The 19,996-nt window shown below is 45.8% G+C and overlaps 1 protein-coding gene across 7 annotated transcripts in view; it reads left to right on the top strand.

Moving 5' to 3' along the window:
* Positions 1-19,996, top strand: part of SPECC1 (sperm antigen with calponin homology and coiled-coil domains 1) — a 108,434-nt gene that overhangs the window by 54,527 nt on the left and 33,911 nt on the right. For 4 of the 7 annotated variants that reach the window (XM_064166467.1, XM_064166466.1, XM_064166468.1 and 1 more), the window contains 4 exons: positions 7,248-8,818; positions 10,703-10,910; positions 11,829-11,902; positions 12,446-12,624. In XM_064166467.1, coding sequence (XP_064022537.1) covers positions 7,248-8,818; positions 10,703-10,910; positions 11,829-11,902; positions 12,446-12,624 — 2,032 coding nt within the window. Of the gene's footprint in view, positions 1-7,247; positions 8,819-10,702; positions 10,911-11,828; positions 11,903-12,445; positions 12,625-12,936; positions 13,671-13,725; positions 15,272-16,931; positions 18,182-19,996 lie in introns of those variants that run through there. The other 3 variants (XR_010307387.1, XM_064166471.1, XM_064166472.1) reach the window with 3 other exon arrangements.

Consider the following 19,996-nt stretch of genomic DNA (forward strand, 5'->3'; position numbering starts at 1 on the left):
ACAACGTGCAGAACAAATCTAAGGGGGTTAGATGTCTGCAGCCCAGAGCACAGCAGCACGGCTTGAGGGCTTGGGGTTGCTGTTCTATCTGCTCTGCTTTTCAGCAGTTTTGTTTGCTTTCTCTCATGCTGTCGTGAGATGTGTCAGTGTGTTTCCTGTTAATTAGGGTATCAGAAGATCTCTGGTTAGTAGGGAAGTTGTAAGGTGTTTTTTTAACTATTTCACTTGCCTAAAGAGGAAAAATAAGGGCAGAGGAAAATAGGGCATTTCAGTGGAGTAAAGGCTGCAACACTCTGAGCTCTTGGAATGGAGTACTTTAAGAGAGCCAATTCAATGTACACCAGTCCTCCTTCCGTGCTGGATAGTCATCTCCCAGAGGACATCCCTAGTTCAGTCTTCTGTCAGTCAGTCTCCATATCAATCTCGGGAGCAACGCTGTAGCAGGGAAAGGTGATCTGCCCAAATGCCCTGAGTTTTCACTCACGTTTTGGGCTGTCAATGGCTTAACCCCTTTTGGAAAATAGGTTTTAAACACCAGGTGTGGTGTGGCACAGTAAAACTGCATTGGGGGGTTGCTAATAACTCCCGTTTGCTGTACAAGCATGGGCTGTTAGCAGAATGACTTGACTAAAGAGAATGCTGTTAGGTGCTCACAGCCCACTTGGTTTGTACAGACCTTCCCTTCAGGCTACTGCAGGAATCACTCTTCTGTTTGAGGCTTGGGAGTTTGCTCAGATGCCAGCATTTATTAACATATCTTAGCACATGGGAACAGAATTCCAGGGCAACAAAGGATCAGTCTTCTGCTGGCAGAGAAGCTATGAATTAGTCCCTAAGTTCTTGTTGCTCTTTTGTTTCGGGACCCTTTTTTGGTGTGAGAGGGATGGCAGACAGAAGACAGTGACAAATAGCTGGTCTGTGTAAAGTGCAGGAGCCAGGCTGGGAGAGCTGTGACAGTCCTAGGGCAGCAGATAACCACCGGCATGAACGTTTCTGCAGGTAACAGACTGCCTTTTGGAAGCCTATGGCTTCTATGGCTACAAGGTTGCAAGGCAGCATGAATGGCTTCCTTTTCTTTTTCGTTATCCTGCCCTTGTGATTCAAATAAGGTATCCATTGTTTTCACACCAGAGATGCATCTGTCCTCAAGCTTCAGTCTTACGTGACTGAAATGAATCAGTGAGCAGCATGCTTGGGTTACATAGATGGGCTCCACATGCAGGGGGCTCCCTCCCTACTTAAGCTGTGGAGGAATGAATTGCTAACGTGGACTTTGAAACATGCTGAGGAAGAAAATGTGGCTTAGTTGTTCTTAGCTTAGGAGTTGACAGGATTTATATTGAGGAAGAAAGTATGAAATGGAACATCCTCAGTTAATTCAGTCCCTGGAACAGCAGAAGCTTCTGGCGTTACCCTTTGGGTTATTAAAACGTTGATGGAGGGGAGGATTAAGCAAAGGGCAGGTTGTGGGACACAAATGGCACAAAGGCCAGAGGCAAATCATCTTTGTATTGATTCCAGTTCTAAAAAAAGAGATTCAGGGCAGAAATGAAAACGTTTCCAGAGGTGTTTCTGGGGTCACATGAATGTACTTCTCTGAGATTGTCCCCCTGTTCTGGGGTTGAATAAGCAGGTAATTGAACTGTTAATTATACTCGAGTGATGTAAAATAAATTTAACTTCAAGGCTGGGGAGATAGTGATGTACAGCAGCTCTAGGTTGGGTGTTCCACCCTGGGGGACTGGGAATGGTTTTCTCCATTCCATAGCCCATTTTCTTCTGGTTGTGGATGTCCCTATGGGAGCTGATGCAGCAGGTGATGAGAGCTCAGATCAAATATAGATCATTATGTGGAAAAAGATGAGGAGTAATCCTGATCCTTCCTTCTGCAAAAAACATTGGAGCAGTGAGGAAAATGGGATTAGAATGGCTAAAGATCATCATGAGGGGGCAGCTTTTATCTCATTAAAGTCCTCCTTTTTTCTGACACCAGCGGAAAGTCAGCAAGCATTCCCTGGCAGAAAGTGGTGCAAACAAGCAAGCTGCACAGCGGGCGGCCAGCCAGCAGCAACAGGGTCTTGATCCTTACTGTGACCTTGGGTGAGGCATTTCAGTTCTCTCTGCCTCCCTGTCCTGTAACTAAGAGTTAACAATTATGTGTTTCAGAAGATTTGAGTCAAACAGCTGTTGACTGTAAAGCACTTTGAGCACATACATAGAGCTTGTAATTGCGGGGTTTAATCCCTCACACCTGATTAGCATGGCTGATGCTGAAATGGAGGAGTTCTTGCTGGGCTTCAAGGTGAGGAGCTCAGTGATGAGGTGACCTCAGTCTGAGCAAAACAGATTTTTCAGACAGTAACTCCCAGTGGAGTAATTCAGGAGTAATTCCCAGTTTCTCTGAAGTGGGAAAACACAAGCTGAGCCTATTAGCAGCGTGGGTGTGGGACTGGGAGAATGGGAGGTTGGATATGGTGCAAAGGGAGTGAGACATACACTGTTGGCCAGAGGTAGCCTGAGCTTGGATGTGTGGAAGGGTGGGAAAGAGGTGGTGCTCACAGTTGGCAAGAGAATAGTTAAGCAAGCAGGTTAGGGAGGTTGGCTGGATGATGAAAACAGGCATGAGGTGCCACAGCACCGCTTTGACCAGCAGAAGGGAATTCAGTAGTCTGGGGTTTGTTTCATTTGTGGGTTTGTTTTTCTAGAACTTCTCCCTCAGATGCAGCACTGATTTGTCTGTTCTTTTCCTTGCTCAGAGCAAGCACTCTCTGGGGAGTTCTGTGTGATTCCAGCTGCTGTAAGCAGCAGTGTAAATCAAAACTAGATTGGGTTTTGCAGCTTGGCAGGCACATTTCTGCCTGGAGTCTCCCATAGCCCATAACCAGTGTGGGGTGCTGAACTAATCAGGTCACCAGTGAGACTTGTCCAGCCTTAAATGCCATTCCTGCCTAGTGGGTGCCTGGGGCTGTGAGGTTGGCAGTTCCATTTATAACTAGTCTACTGCTTAATTTCAAGGTCATTCTGGAGGGGGGCACCTATAAAACAGACTTTATAGCAGAGCTTATCCTTGCTGTGATGCTTTCTAATCAACATACAGATTGCATTGAGAGCTATTCCTTTCCTGGGTGCTCTGTGGGTTTTGTAGTATTGCATGGCACTGTTTTGGAGAGGGGAGAGAAGGAAATGCATAAATGCTTCTATGTCATGCACAAACAAAACCCCAGTTTGGTTAATGGTTATTGATGGGCAGCAAATGCTGTGTGATTTAGGACAGAAGGAGTCAGCAGAGCATGGAGCCTTACAAAACACATGGGGCAGGTTGAGTAAGCACAGAGCCTGCACTGGTTGGCAAGCTGATGAGGTACAGGTACTCCCAGTTAAACATGCTTAACTCTTACCCTTAGGTATGTGCCTTCCATTGCTCAGGGTCACGGTGCAGTTGTCACCTGGTGGCACTGCTGCCAGAAGTGCTACATCTCCCTTGGGACAAGGTGTTTTCCTCAGCGCTCTGCGGTTTGTGCCAGCGTGCAGCAGCTGCATTCTTTCTTGCCACATACATGATGGTGCCCAGTCAGCACTGCTCACTGCTGATGCAATGCTGCCGACTCATGTGCTGCCCAGTTTGGGGCACTTGCTTGATCATTAATTTTGCCATAACAGTAGAAAACCCCTTCAGATGGAGTAAAAGTCCAGGATGTAGCAGAAGGTTTTAAATCCATCCCTCGGGCTTCATCAGAGAACATCTGTGGCCACTTGGGATGTGTATTTTGCATCTTAAATGTGTAATATGGTTGTAGATGGCCTGAGTACTGCTCCTCACTCTGGGCACTTGAGAGACCTTCAGAGAAAGATGTGTGCTTTCCCACCTGGACGCTTGGGAATGCCCAGGTGAACCTCTGCCTCAGAGCAAGGAAGAGCTGTGCTGAGCTGCTCTATCTCTGCTGGAAATGACCCAGCACATCATGGTCCACCCAGCCTCCCTCTTCTCCTTCATCCTAGGGTGTGAGCTGCATCAGCGCTGTAGAATCATAGAATGGTTTAAATTGGAAGTGACCTCAAAGATCATCCAGTTAGAACCCCCCGCCATAGGCAGGGACACCTTCCACTAGAACAGGTTGCTCAAGGCCTCATCCAACCTGGCCTTGAACACATCCACAACATCCCTGGGCAACCTATTCCAGTGTTTCACCACTCTCACTGTAAAGTTGAGACTGTATTTCCAGCTGGCAGTATTTACGCTGCCAGTTGTAATCTCTCCCCAGCCCTCCTGTAGGCCCCCTTCAGATACTGAATCATAGAATCAACCAGGTTGGAAGAGACCTCCAAGATCATCCAGTCCAACCTATCACCCAGCCCTATCCAATCAACTAGACCATGGCACTAAGTGCCTCATCCAGGCTTTTCTTGAAGACTCCCAGGGACAGTGCCTCCACCACCTCCCTGGGCAGCCCATTCCAATGGGAAATCACTCTCTCTGTGAAGAACTTCTTCCTAATATCCAGCCTATACCTACCCTGGCACAACTTGAGACTGTGTCCCCTTGTTCTATTGCTGGTTGCCTGGGAGAAGAGGCCACCCCCCACCTGGCTACAATGCCCCTTCAGGTAGTTGTAGACAGTAATAAGTAACACTGGAAGCCCATTCCAAGGTGGTCTCGAAGCCCTCTCTTTCCCAGGCTGAAGAGTCCCAACTCTTGGTAGCCTGTCCTCAGAGCTGCTCCAGCCTTCTGAGCATCTTTGTGGCCTCCTCTGGACTTGCTCCAGCAGTTCGATGTCCTCCTTGTGCTGGGGTTCCAGATCAGGAGAGCTGAGTAAAGGGGCAGAAGCCTCTCCGTTGCCCTGCTGGCCACACTTCCCTTGCGGCAGCCCAGGACACGGCTCTGTCTGGGCTGTGTGTGCACGCTGCTGGCTCACGTTGAGCTTTTCACCACCCGAGCCCACTGCCGTGGATGTGGGTTAAGGTGCCAGCGGCTGGCAGCTGGGAGCCCCTCAGGTCAAGAACTGTGCCGAGCAGTGAGCTGAGCCCTGTGCGCGGAGTTCCCCAGCAGCCTTCCGAGTCAGCGGTGGAGAAACGTCCATCTGGCGGTGCGCTGGGGAGCCCCGAGCTGCCCTGACACCTCACGGCTCCAGCTGTAGATGACTCAGTGAAGCTGTGTGGGTTGCTCACTGTCAGGCCAGCCTGGCCCTGCTATCTCTTCCCTTAAACAGTGGAGCCTTTGTCTCTGGCCTTATCGTGCCCCTGCCATCACAGAGCCCTTTCTGTGCTCTCCTCCTGCTCGGGCTCTGCGTTCAGGGGGCTTTTCTTCAGCTGCTCTTTGTCTCCGGGTGTTTATTGTGCCTGTTGCAGAGTGTGTTTGTTTGGGAAAGAGGAGGGGCTGCTGGTTTTGTGGGGTTTATAAACCTAGTGCATTCTTCAACAGAGATGCTGAGCAAACTGGGGGGTGTTAATATTAACCCTTGGCCGCCCTGCAGCGCTGCACCGAGGTCTGCTCCCTGTGAGGAGTGCTGCCGGGAGGTTGCTTGTTGGATGAGGCTGGGAGTCTGCTTCCCCATTGGTCACGTTTCTGTGCATGCTGCACATGTGTGTGAGCAAAGAGAGCCTCCCAAAGGTGTGGAGAGGTGGCTGAATCTCTGTGCATGCAGCACATGCGTGTGAGCAAAGAGAGCCTCCCAAAGGTGTGGAGAGGTAGCTGAATCTCTGTGCATGCAGCACATGCGTGTGAGCAAAGAGAGCCTCCCAAAGGTGTGGAGAGGTAGCTGAATCTCTGTGCATGCTGCACATGTGTGTGAGCAAAGAGAGCCTCCCAAAGGTGTGGGGAGGTGGCTGAATCTCTGTGCATGCAGCACATGAGTGTGAGCAAAGAGAGCCTCCCAAAGGTGTGGGGAGGTGGCTGAATCTGGGATCTCCCCCCAGAGAGCTCTGGAACTTGTTTTTATTGCAAGCCCTGCCTCGCTGGCCCTTTCTGTTCGCAGAAGTGGTCCTTCCATCCTGTTTGTGAGGCTATGTCAGACAATAGCTCTTCACTGTACCATATCCCAAAGCATGAGGTCTTTGTACTTTAGGGCTTTTCCTTTCAAATAAGATCCTAAAAAGAAGAATTTAATTTGTAGTGTGGCCGCTCAGTGACATGAAATACCTCCCTTTGAAGCAGCTTCTTTAACCAGCTTGTTAATACTCACGGTTAGGATGGCTCTTGCTGTTAACCACCTGTGGGCCTGTATGCCAAGAGAGCTTTGGAAGAAGAAAATCAGCAATTCAAACTTGATTTCCTTGTGGTCAAATAATACTTTGCATTAAGTAACAAAGCAAATCTACAGGATGGGGGGTAATGGGTTTAAACTGAAAGAGGGGAGATTTAAACTAGATGTTAGGAAGAAATTCTTTACGGTGAGGGTGGTGGAACATTGGCACAGGTTGTCCATGGAGGTGTTTAAAGCCAGGTTGGATGAGGCCTAGAGTGACCTGTCCTAGTGGGAGGTGTCCCTGCCTATGGCAGGGGGTTGGAACTGGATGATTTTTGAGGTCCCTTCCAACTTAAACCATTCTATGATTCTGATTTTTCTACCTATGTTGTTTAAATCTTCCATATGAGGATGAAAATACAGAACAGGAAAAATCTCTTGTTGCTTTCAGTGTGAGAAACTGCAGCAACACAGTTGTCTTACTGTTAGAAGTGCCAGGAGAGTTTTGTATTTCACTGAATCTGCAGTCAGCAGAAGTCTTTCAGACCTTATGATGATGATCTACATAAATGGAGGGTAATGCAAAACCATTTCAGACCTTATGCTGATGTTCTACATAAGTGGAGGGTAATGCGAAACCGTTAGTTTTATGTGCTAAAATACTCCTGTGTGTGTCCAAAGTCTCAAGTTACTGAGCTTTTCCCCAGAAATCAATAGACTGAAATCCAGCCTTTCACAAAGCAGTGCAAAGAAGTTTTATTTTCAAACAATTAATATTCTGTGTTTGGAGATGGCAGTTAATGCAACGTGGAGATGCTGCAATGCATGATTACCTTGGGGGGGAGGGGAACCCTCAGCAGGCTGTGCTCTTTTGCAAAGGGGTGGGAGAGGAAGACATGCAGAATAATACCACCCTTTGAAACATGAATCCACACACTCACTCATGACTAAACCTATTCAAACACTCAGGTGGTTTTTCCCAGGGCAGCTCTGGACTCTAGCATTGGTGTGTGAGTTGTTTTCTTCACAAACTAACTCTGTTTGCCATCTCTTTTTCTCTTGAAGGAGCAGTTTCAACTGTGAAGCGCACAGGGATTCCAGCACCCCGGGAAATATCATCCTCTGTATCCCGAGAGCGAGCCGTGCTGCGTGGTCAAGCCAACACAAGGAAAACACAGCCCAGTCCCACCTCGTCTGGGGCACCAACTCCTACCAAACACGTGCGCCCCGCCAGCAAGTCCAAGCAGGAGAATGAAAGCGGTGACAAGGCCGTGCTGGAATCTCAGGTTAAGGAACTCCTGGCAGAAGCAAAGACAAAAGACTCGGAAATCACCAAACTCCGCTGCGAACTGAAGAAATGCAAAGAGAAAGGGTCACTGCATGCCGAGGGAATGGGAGCTTCCAACCAAAATCTAGAGGCAGTGTCACCTGTCGACATCGATCCGTTGATAAGGACCCTCCAGGAGAAGAACAGGACTTTCCAGCAGGAGCTAGCCAGCCTGGGCGAGGAAAACCGTGTGCTGAAAGAGAAATTGCTCTACCTAGAGAACTCTCCCCTCTCAGACACGACAACAACGAGCAGTGGAGGGAACAGCAGCCTCCCGACCCCAACTACCCAAGAGTCCAGTTTTGGAAGCCCATCAAAAAAGGCGTCTAGAGGTGAAATGGCCGAGCAGAGGCAGCGCTCGGGCGGGGGTGTGCTGCGCAATTCGGGTTCTTCCAGCAGCGATGTGACTAAAGCCTCCTTGTCACCCGACGCCTCTGACTTTGAGCACATAGCTGATGTACCTTCCAGGCCAGCATCCTCCAACAGCAACCACTTCAAAGGTTCCAAGTGCTCCACTACAGGAAGTTCTCCAAACAACATTAGTGACCTTTCTGTGGCATCTCTTACAGAGAGGATACAAAAAATGGAGGAGAATCACCACAGCACAGCGGAGGAGTTGCAAGCCACTTTGCAGGAGCTGTCAGATCAACAGCAAATGGTGCAGGAGCTGACAACAGAAAATGAGAAGCTAGTGGAAGAGAAAGCTCTCCTGGAGACTTCCTTTCGTCAGCACAGGGATAGAGCAGAACAGCTGAGCCAAGAAAATGAGAAGCTAATGACTCTGCTCCAAGAGAGATCCAAGAATGAAGACAGCAGAACTCAGGAAGAGAAGGTTCTGGAACTGGAGCAGAAGTGTGCTGAAGTTCTTGAAAAAGCACAGTTTGAAAGAGAGAAATTGCTCAACATTCAGCAACAGTTAACCAGCAGCCTACGAAGTTTAGAAAGGGAGCATCAAGATGCCCAGCAGGTGATTAAAAGCTTGAGAGAAGAAAATGAGAAGCTGCTGAAACTTCTAGAAGGGGAACAGCAGAGCAACAGCACAGTGACAAAAACTCTGGAGGACTGTAAAATGGCCTTAGAAGGTTTAAAAATTGAGAATAGCTCTCTCAGAACTCAGCTGGAGAGTGAGAAACAAAAGGCTGCAGAAATCAATGTGATGGGGTGCACTGCTGACAACTCTGAGGTGCAAGAGATGCTGAAGGTCGCTCGTGCGGAGAAGGATCAGTTGGAAGCGTCTTGCACTGAGCTCAAACAAGAGCTGCTGAAGGCAAACAGTGAACTGAAGCACATCCAGGGGCTGCTATCTAAGGTAAAGCTGGAACAGCTGTTCAATGGAATGGTTACTTATCTGTCCTTCCATAAACAGGTAGTTATGTGGCTTGATTGTTGCTGAGCCATTCATGATCAGTCTCCAGGATTTCAGTTGCATTAATTAGTTCTGAGTGGAAGCTGGGGTTTTAGGATATTGCCTCTTTCTGTTGCAATATGCAGATCATGTCTCTATTATTGTAAGGAAAAACTCTTAGCATAGCTATGTTTATAAGATCAAAAGTAATTTCCCCTAACATCTGCTGCAGACTTTACTTTTTCAGTAAATGAAGTTGTTTATTGAAACCAGAGCAAAGAACAGGTCAGTAAAAACATTACTTTGGTGTTACAGGAACAAATACTGATGGAAAAAAACCCACTTGGCAATCCAGATAAAGAGAAGGGCATCAGGAGTTAGTAGCAAGTCTTACATTCTGAATAATTAATCATGATTGATTAGTAGTGAGCTACAGGTGCCATAGGTCATGAGAACACAGAGACATGATCTAATGCTCAGAGAAGGTATTTACAGCAACATGACTAATGATGCACAATTAAGCTCCAGATGAGATTGTTTTCCTAAAACTCAAATGTGTTTGTTTTTCCCAAACTGAGAAGTATTCTGCTTTGGGATAGGTAAAAGAATGGCAAAAAAGTAGACTTATTGTAGAACAGTGTTTACTAGCCTCATACTCATTTGTGGCTTTGCTCTAAGCAAGCTGAAGTCAGTTGCTGTTGATATTTTCCATGTGGTCCTGGATGTTGGGAAGGGAGCTGGGATGTGAGGTGTCATCAAGTGAGTTGTGTATGGAGCACAAGGCAGTGATTATGTCCCATGGCTGCAGAAAGAGTGATAGTGTGTGCACAGCCTTTCCTGTGTGGGGAAGGGATCGTGAGAAGAATGGTAAAACTGGCTGGCTGCAGAGGAAGAGAGCATTGCCAAAAAGCACCTCCATGGCTTGGGTGATTTAGGAAGTCCAGGTGTCCTTTCAGCTTAAATAGGTGACCACAGCAAATGGGAGCTCTCTCTGCTAGCTCCAAGTGCTTACTGGAGCTGGAGCTTATGAAGGATAAATGAAAAACTGCTGAGTGCTCAAACTCTGTACCAAACTTTTATTACTTGGTTTGGAAACCACAGATTTCCTCCTTTTGACTCTTCCTTTCCCTCAAATGAAGCTGTTTTGAATCATTGGCTGTTTGTAACATCCAAACAAGACCACAGGCTTCTGTAAGGCTGCCTTTCAGTCAGGCTGTGCCAGTGCTGCTCAGTGAACTGGCAGCCTCCACCTGGCTCTTCCATGACTTGTTTGTGCTTGATCTCCCCCAAAAACCTAGAAGAATTGATCTGTGTGTGGGCGTGAGCCAACAAACTGGAGTGCAGCAGATTCCCCCTTCTTCAGTAATGCCAGATGTGCTTTATCCAGAAATGCACTTATCTGCAGTAGCTCTGCTACAGATGTTTCCCCAGTCCATGGGAAATGCACATGGTAAAACCAGCAAAATTGTTAGTGTGGGTGAACTGGTTGTTGTCTTGGCCCTAAAGCAGTGACACCATCGTCATGATGTGATGCACAAATAGATGTGGAGCTTGCCAGGAATATAATTCTGCCCTGTTCACTGCCTGCAAGAGACTGGTTTGGAATTAGGGTCATCATCTAGAAAATTTAATGTCTTTTGCAGCATCTTGTTTGATTGTCTTTATTACCATGAAAGAAAACTGATTTTTTTGGTAGTTTGTGTTTCCTGAAACGGTCTCATTCACACAGAAAGTCAGTTTATGCAGTGCTTAAACTTCAGTTCAGACTGTGTGGTACCCAGTAAAATATCTGAGTGATCTCTCCTAAGAAACAAAGACATACATGCAGCTTTCTTTCCTCCCTTGCAGGCTGAGAATGAGTGTGGTCAGCTGAAGGAGGTGTGTGACCGGCAGGCTGAGCAGCTGAGCAGAGCCAGCCAGAAGCTGCAGGAAAAGACATCAGAGAATGAAGCAGATATAAAAAACCTGAAAGAGACCATTTTTGAGTTGGAGGACCAGGTGGAACAACATCGTGCTATAAAACTTCACAATAACCAGCTCATCAGTGACCTAGAAAGTAGGTGGAGCTGAAAGAAGGATTGAAGTGAACTTACTCAGAGGGCTCACTTACGGCTGTAGCAGGGAGGAAGGGGCTTGTCTTGATGGGAGAAGTTGATGCTGGTCTCTTCTCAGAGGTACTTAGTGATAGAACAAGAGAGAATGGTCTCAAGCTGTGACTGCATAGGTTTAGACTAGGTAAGAGGAAAAACTTTTTCAGAGTGGTCAGGCATTGGAATGTGCTGCCCAGGGAGGTGGTTGAGTCACCAACCCTGCATGTGTTCAAAAGCTGTTTGCATGTGGTGCTTGGAGATATGGTTTAGGGTGCACCTTGTAGAGTAGGGATATCAGTTGGACTTGATGATCCTGAGTGTCTTTGCCAACCTGAATGTTTCTGTGATGTATGTGACAATGTTCTCACTTTAGATGTTTTCCAGTTTTGGCCAATCTTTCTGTTTGTCCCCAAAAGTCACTATTTTAAGTTAGTGCTGTAGAAATCATAGCGGAGACACTCTGCAAGCCTCATTTTTCAGCGAGGGATGTGTTGTGCATTCTAGGGACTGGGCTTTACGGCCTTTTAGAGAGCTTTTGGGGCAAAGCACTGCCAAGAGCTGTGAAGTGTGGCTGCTGCGGTGGTGTAGGAAGGGAGCTGCCACCTGCTGGAATAAGCAGCGTCACCTCGGGTGCTGCAGTGTACAATGTGCACTGAATGTTCCTGCACCTGTGATTCTGTGTCTGGTTTAATGCTTCAAGAGAAGGACCTGCTTCAGAGGTTTGAGTAACAAATCTGCTGTTGACAGAGTATCTTGGTTTCAGTTTCATCTGTTTAATGGCATTTCCTAGAAGCAAAACCACTCAGGCTGCTCTGCCCTCCTGTTTTCACTTTTCATCCTTGCCCTTGTGTTTAATAATCTTTTCCCTTGTTTACTGTTCCTAGGTAAAGCAGTGAAGCTGGAAGAACAGAAACAAGAAACAGAGAGGCAGCTGAAAGCTCTGACTAAGCAAATGAAGGTAAGATTTAGATTCCAAGGCAAGGCTAAACTGATCTTTTATTACATTGCTGACTTGGAGAGAGATGATGTAATTTTACTAGAAGAACTGCATGAAGTTCTTCCTACATCCTTTCATTCTGCATTCTCTGCTCATTTCTAGCTGTTTCTTTGCCTGTGAAGGAAAAGTATAACATATCCTTTAAAAACTGCTTCTAGTTTTTCTACCTCTGAGCTTCTGCACTGGGGTTAGCTGTTCCTGTTTTGTGAATCAACCAGTAGCAGCAAGCTCTTTCCAGCAACAGTGCTTGTAGTAGTGTCACAACACTGAATGATCAATAGCTGTAGTTCGAATGTTTGGTTGTACTTTTGAGAGCTTTCTTCTTTGACAGTCTCATTGGTACTGTGTAAAGAGACAAATATATAGTTTGACCTTAGCATCATCTTGAAGTGATGGTGAGGTCCTGGCTGCTTGTGATGACTGAAAAGAGATCAATAACAAAGTGCTCAGCTGAAGCAGTTGTGTTTTTATAGCAAACAGTTGGGTTCTAATTGCTCTTTCTAGGAAGACACTGAGGAGTGGAGGCGTTTTCAGGCCGATCTGCAGACTGCAGTGGTTGTAGCCAATGATATTAAGTGTGAAGCCCAGCAGGAGCTCCGTGTGGTGAAGAGGAAGCTTCAGGAGGAAGAGGAGAAGAGTGCCAGACTGCAGAAGGAGCTGGATGAAGTGAAGGGCAGCAACAGGTTGGTTGGTTGGTTACAAAGGCTAAGATTTGAGCTGTGGCAGCTAACATGCATGCAAACAGTGCTTTGTCAATAACTCTTCACTGGCTTGGATGTGCATGTTGTCTGTTTTTAACTCTTCTGACAGATCTTCTTGTCCCTTATTCTAAGATGTTTCTGTTCTTTCTCTTTTTGGCAATCTACTTCTGTCACCTGGGCCATGAAGGTTTTATTCAGCAAATATTAACTAATAACAATTGCCAATATCCTCTTACAGTTTTGTTCTCAATATGGTATTCCGCTATGGTTTATTGCCTTCACAACTCTCTGCAGCTCTATTACACCATCTGTGAAAAGGTTGGTTGGCTACTTACACTGAGTGGGACATGCAGAAGAGAGCTGCTTAACCTAAGAGGATTCAAGGACTGTATATACTGAAATTAAAATGAGGAGTAGCTATGCCTCTTTGTTCTGCAAGTTTGTGTTGACTGAGTGATTAGTGCAAGTAGTAGAGTTCCTCATTTCATGTCTCCTGCCCTTAACTTGAAACTTAAGTGATTTGCTGTGTCAAATGGTCTGGACTGTGGCCTGGGTCAGCATTTAGCCCAGAAGTGACTTTGTCATGCAGTGGGCCCAGCCATAGTCTGAGTGGTTGGAGGGGGAGCAGGAACCAAATCATTCAGAGACATAATCCAGTGTGGTAGCTGTATGTGGGGGGGCTTCCCTCTGGGGGAGCATGACAAGAACAAAGTTCAGTCTGGAGCCAGTACAGATGCCTTACACTGTGTCTTTTATACAATGTATGTACTTTTATGTACCACCTTCCATTCCAAAAGTCAGTTGAAGTACTAAATAAGAATTGGAAACCAAAAGATGTATTGGAAGAACCAAACCTCCTAGAGTGCTCTGCTCTTTTTTGCATTGACACAAGCAGAGCTACAGTGAGGAAAACTTGTACTGGGGGAATGAAGAAAGGCAAAATCTTGCCAACAGTGGTGCTGCTTATCAAAAGTGTGTGTGCAATTCCTTTTGCTCCTCTAGATTTTTCCATTTAATCTCTGTCCAAGTAGACTTGTGTCAGAATAGCCACAGAAACACAGTAAATCCTGTCATTTCTTACAGGTGGAGCAGCAGTCCAGCTTTATGTTGCACTTCCTTGCTCACTGTTTTCTATTCAGGAATTTCCACAGCAGCTGTACTCTAGATGGGAGTTAAAAGATGAGAGAGCTTTTTGTGGAGGTGTAAGAATCAGAATTCCTGGACTTGAAGGCACAGAAAAAAAAACCCAAAGGAGTATGGTTAAGCTCCAGTTTCATTGTCAGTCCCCAGTGGATGCAAAGAAAAGCTCTTGCAGACCATGTATTCAGACAAAATGATTACCAGACACTACTGAACTGTTTCCATTCGTAATTTGCTCTTAATGAAATTTCTCTTGTGTAGAGTGGGGTCCATATTTAAGGGCAGGAATCATATACTTGTAGCTTCCTATCTTTAGTCTATTGTTAATCTGAGAGTGTGTTTGATAATACTTCAATTGAAGATGACCTGCTGATTTGCATACAGGGGTAGTGATCTTCCATGTAGAGGGAAGATGGCTGCATTGTCAGCTCTTTGGCCTAAGAAGCCTGAGCTGCAGGTATTGCATGTGAAATTAAATCTTCAGAATCCAAACGTGCAGAGTGCCAGAAGGAGGTATTCAGATGTACTGAAGTCAGGTTTGGCATTTGTCTCTCCTTTCACACACACACAGATCTGTGTCTGTCTTTGCATTGTGTTGCTTTGAGTATTACATGGGTTGTGGGGCCAGATATACTGTCTGCAGTGAGCAATGTTTGTTCTCTTTCAAAGCCAAGTGTTGAGACCAAATTCTGCATCTGTCAACTTAAGTGTAAGTCGTTGCCTCTTGGTGTCCATGTGAAGAGTACAAAGTTTCTGTACTGAGTGGTAACGGAGCCTGTGCCAGTCACTGTCTAAACAAACCAGCGAGCAACAGCCAAGCACTGAAACTTTAAAACTCTACTGACCTAGAAAACAAATTCTTCAAGTCACCAAAGCTCCTGCTGAGAGCCAGCTCTACATTCCCAGTGATTCTTGCATTCCTGAGGTCATTCTCTTCCCTAGCACCTCAATTTTTCCCACAGAAAGTTCTGAGGATGTTCTCATCATTCCTTGTAGTTGGCTTTCACAAATCCTCTCTAGATTCTGGTACCTGCAGTGACTTAATGCATGCTCATCACTGGTGGAAGCAGTTTGTAGCCTGATACCTTAACAGTCTGTAAAGCGTGCCTCACGTTTGCTGCTGCTGAGCAGCTGTGAGCTCAGCTGAGCATCTGACAGTCACTAGGGAAAGTTTCCTGTCAGATTTTTAAGCTCTACTTGGAAAACAGACCTTCCAAAGAGCTTGCTACTCAAAAGCTTTTTGGCAAAATCTCAGCTGTCTCTTGAGGGTCGTTAGACTCTGCCTCATAAATTGATCTGGAAGCCAATTTTGTCCTATGACATCCTGCCATTTTAATGTTTGCCTGTGGCTGCCCGAGTTCCTGCCTCCAAGTTTGATTTCACCGTTACATTCTCCTGATCAGACCAAAAAGTCATTTTTGGTTCGGGAACAGCCAAAGAACTTGCAGAAAAAATCCTCATGAGGTCATCAGAGTTCTTCTGAATGAAGGTAAGAGCCTCCCAAAGGCATCTTTAACACAGATTAAATGTCTAATTCTGAGGTGTTGGGAGGGGGAGGTTGGACCAGTGTAAAATAAATGGAATAAGGGAGAGAGGAGTTAACTTGTCCCTAACACCGATTGGAACCTACAAATCCATGTTTCAGACAGTTTCCTGTGGTATTTTACATCCCAATTAATGTTATTTCTCTGCAGTAAAATGCAAAAGCTTACAATCCACCGTTGTATAACTCTCTCCTCACAGATGGAGGAAATTGAAATTCCATAGTCTCCATTCTTGGAGGTTTTCAAGACCAGACAGGATAAAACCCTGAGTAACCTGGTCTGGCCTCACAGCTGACCCTGCTTTGAGCAGGAACTTAGACTAGGTGACTTCCTGACAGCCCTTCCAACCTGGATTATCCTATAGCAGGTTTCATCTTTTCTCTCACCTGGGGAATCAATTCATTTTTGTAGCTGTTGAAGGATCAAAAATCTAAATGGGGGTGGTGGTGGGAAAACCAACAAACAAACCAAACAACGGAAAAGCTTTACTGGATGTTTAACACAAAGGAGGAAAGGAATGGCTGAAAGTACCCACCGTGTGGGTGGCTCTTTTTGGCTGGCTTCATTGCACACCCATTTACAAGCCTTTCTGGCAATACACTGTTTAGCAACAGTGAAAGTTTCAAGGTCTTGATTTGACTTTTCCTCCTTCAAGTTCTCAGAATGATTTTGGCACTTTATCATTGTGTCTTGAACCAAGAATGTGGTAGGAAGGCAGGCTGGGAGTAGTAGTCAGAAAACAGAGAGATTCTGTCTATAATTAAAAGAAGGCCTTCTGAGAATAATAATAATAAGATATAACCAAATCTTCAAAAGGAAGCCTAAAGTCAAGATTGTGACCTGCATCCCACTAATTTGCTTCTGTTCTTCCTCCTGAAGTCTCAAATGCCACAGCATGGCAGTGTTACATGCTTTTTCTCCTGGCAATAAAGCTTCTCCTCTGTGTATTAAACTCTGCTGTCAGTCTCTATGTGCTGATGTGCTGCTCATTTGTGCCTGTGTTTTGCAGCTGTTTTGTCTAACAGAGGTTTGATAGTTCCTTCTGCTCTCACTGAAAGCAAGCAAACTAGAATGGCAGGGCAGGGTCCTTTGGAGCATTCTTTGCTCTAGGTAGTAGCTCCTCAGAGTTGGTGTGGTTTGGTTGGGTTGTTTTTCGCTCGGGGTGGAAATTACTCCATCCTTTTTGGTGAAAAGGTCCTGGAACAGAACCTCTGACGGAGACAGAGCAACTCTTGTTGCCTCAATGGGTTCAGGTGCCCATTTTGAATCGCCTTAAATGATTAGAGGAGAGGAGAGTCAGGAATGTTATGATTTTTGGTCCTTGGAAACTTGTTCCCTGGCTTTAGAGAATTAATTTCTTCCTCTCTGAGCGACACAGAATTATTTTTAATTTTTGTATTCTTGGTTGCTCATCAGGTCCCAAAGCTGAGGTAGAAGAGTCTAAGACTCCTTCAACTATCCTAGGAACACCATCAGCATCTTACCATCTCCCTTTTGTGTAGTGATGATGGGTGATTGACTGTGCAGTAGAACCGTGCCTAAGGATGGCCTCTGCATTGCTGCTTAACTGCTTAACTCCTCCGATTGTTGTCTCTGTCTCCATAGGTGCCTGATCTCTGCCAGCTAACACAGCCCTGCATGGATGCATGGCCAGGCCTGTGAGACACTTCAGGACATACCTTCAACTCGCTGCTGAAAAAAAAGGAGTTTCAATCTGAGAAAGCACTTCCAGGTTTTGTTTTTTTATTGCCCTGCAAAAACCAAGTGTCTATCAAACTGTGAATGCTGCTCAGGTTCACCTCCACCTCATGGGCAAGAGCAAATTCTCCATTTCAGAAGGCTTCATGAGGCAGAAGAAGTTTTGAATTAATCTAAAGCAAACTATACCATAAGAAATAATCACAGGGATTTGGGGAGCTGAAGTAACCGAGGGTTGTTTTTTTTCTGAGGAGCAGGGATGTTTGCCATGGAATCAGGAGTTGAAACATGCCATTTTGAACTTCAGGAGAAGCTGGACCTGAGTGCATGTGTCTGGTTTGGAAGATGCATACACACTGAGTTCTACATATAGTATTTTTTTCCCAAGTCTGTGTCTAGCTCCATGTCTGCACACAGATGAGGATGTGCACACAACAGGTGACTGAAAGCCAGCCGGAAAGCTGAGTAGAACCATGAAGTGATTTCCTCAGTGTCAGCTGCTTGGGCGCTTTCAGGTGTTTGGTGTTGCATCAAGACGGCTGTGGCCACTGGGTGGCGTGTCTGGCTCAGGCTGTGCTGGGAAGCAGGGTGGTGCCCACGGAGCACGTCCTGTGACTTGCACAAAGAGTCTCCCACATGCGCTCTGTCCTGGCTGTGAGAATTGCAGATGGGGAAGCCAGAAGGAAAAGAAATGAATGTATCGAGCCCCTAGTGAATATCCTCTCAGAAGGGAGTGTTTCTCATGCCCTCTACTCAGGTGAAGTACATGATCATCAGGGAAGAACTTGCTGAAGTTCAGCTTTGCCACTGGAGATTCCTGGAGAGAGCTTTTCTTGGATGCTAAGGAGAAACCTGGAAATCATCAGGATTCGTTCCAGGATGGGAATTTTGTTTTGGCTGTGGGATTTCCATCCTTTCCTTCTGGATGTGAAGACCTAGCAAGGGCCTGGTCTCAGAGCAGGCTGAGCTAGCAGAATACTCTGCAGGCCATCCTGGCTTTGGCATGGCCTTCACTTTTGTGCTGTGCCACTGGAGTGTACACACGTATATACACATTTGTGTTGCCTTTCTTTTCTGTGCTGGCAGCTGTTGAATGTTGGTTCTTATGTTTAAAAAATACATATTAAAGTGCCAAATAAATGTTTAAGTGTTTGGAATTGGCTGCTGCCTGCTCTTGGCCTCACTTCTATTCTGTGCATCAGTAGCTGTGTCTCTTTTTTGTGTCTCTTGGAGTTCAGGAGGATTCACAACAATAAGAGGAACTGTGTCAAAGAATAGATTGCAGAGAAATTATTTCTGAAAATAGGGTTCTGTGGTCTCAGGTCACCTGTAACAAAGAGGCCAGTGAAGCAGTTTACAAGTTTCACAGACATGAAAGCTGCTCTTGCCCAAATCTATACATGAAGCATAGAAGGATCTGTGCTTTGACTGTCCATTGCTCATGTATTCCAGACCTGGAAAACAAGGAGGCTAACTCTTGCCACTAGAAAAAAGCTCACTGCCCCAACTTCTCTTCCCTTTGAATGACTGAATGAAACTCAACTGTGATTTTTGTGGAAAGGTCTGGAATTCTTACTTCCTTTGTGCCTGAAGTGAGTATCCTTCCTCCTGGAGCTGCTCCACTTTAGCCAGCTGCACTTGCAGCCTTAATGTATAAACCATTCACTTTTGTTTCAAGGAAAGCACACAGCAGTGGATGACATTTTCTTCAAATCCATCCCCTTTGTAGCAGAGCTTGCTTACTTGCCTGGATGGCCTAAAATACACTGGGCTGAATAAGTTCTTTGCACAAGGAATCATTTTTGGTTTGAAGCTGGGGCTTCTTGTTAATCTAAGTCACGTTCTCCCATATTCCTCCTGAATTAGCTTCCTACTGCAAGTTAAACTTGTACTGGTCTGCTTATCTCTTAAGAAACCCCTCTGTATACACACACCTGCACCCCTCTTCATACAGATTTTTCTCTTGAAAACTGGAAAGCACTTAGCTGAGTCTCATAACTCTCCATTGCTTGCTGGCTGCCATGGCTGGTTTTAGCTTAAGCAGACTCATCTCTGCTCTGCTCCTCCTACCTCTCATGCCATGGTATGCAGCATGAGAAGCCTCAGTTTCCTAATGTGATTGTGCTTAATCTAGGAGGTTGTTCCAGAGTGCATTAGAAGCCTCTTGCAAATGCAGGAAGCATCCTAACAAAATTGGAACCGGTAGTAGCTCCAGCACTTGAATCTCCCTAATTACCCTGCCCAGTGACAGAATAACGGCAGCTGATTTCTCAGTGGACTCTTCTGTGGCATGGCACAGGAGCTGCTCTAGTTGCCCTAATGTGATTTGATGTGTTTGCATCCCTGTGCAGTCAAAGGCTAGACCAGTCTGTGAGGTTAGAACTGGACTCAGAGTTGAGTCCTAACCAGTGAAGTGATGGCTGCCAGGAGCATACCTCTGGCTTTTGTTCTTGGATTCTACCTGTTAACCTACAGGTATTTACTATTCCTTTCTTCTTTCTGGTAACGCTCCACAGACCTTGTGCATACCCTTGTTACCTGGCTAACTGAGCAGAACTCTTGTGCAGTGGCCTGTTTAATTTCTGAAAGCCTAATGGATTGCATTGGGTGACAGAAATCTGTCACAGGTTCAGTTGGGCTGGAAGGGACCCTCAAAGGTCATTTTGTCCAACCTTCCTGTAGTGAGCAGGGAAACCTCCAAATCAGGCTACCCAGGGCCACAATGAACTTGGTTTTCCTCTATGCTTTACTAGAAGCAGGACTCCTTTAGCTTTTGTTTTGTGTAACTAAAATACTGTTGCTGTCACCTGTCATTTTGCCATTTATGCTTTATGAAGCCACAGAAGAAAAAGCAAAAGATAAAACTTAAAATCACTTGGCACAACACTGGCTCACTTGGAGCTCAGTGAATCCTTGCCAATCTGCCTTTCCTCTTAATTGGATTAAATGGAGAATGGAACTGAAATGACCTT

The sequence above is a fragment of the Pogoniulus pusillus genome, chromosome 27 (assembly GCF_015220805.1).
Source record: "Pogoniulus pusillus isolate bPogPus1 chromosome 27, bPogPus1.pri, whole genome shotgun sequence".
NCBI classification, from domain to species: domain Eukaryota; kingdom Metazoa; phylum Chordata; class Aves; order Piciformes; family Lybiidae; genus Pogoniulus; species Pogoniulus pusillus.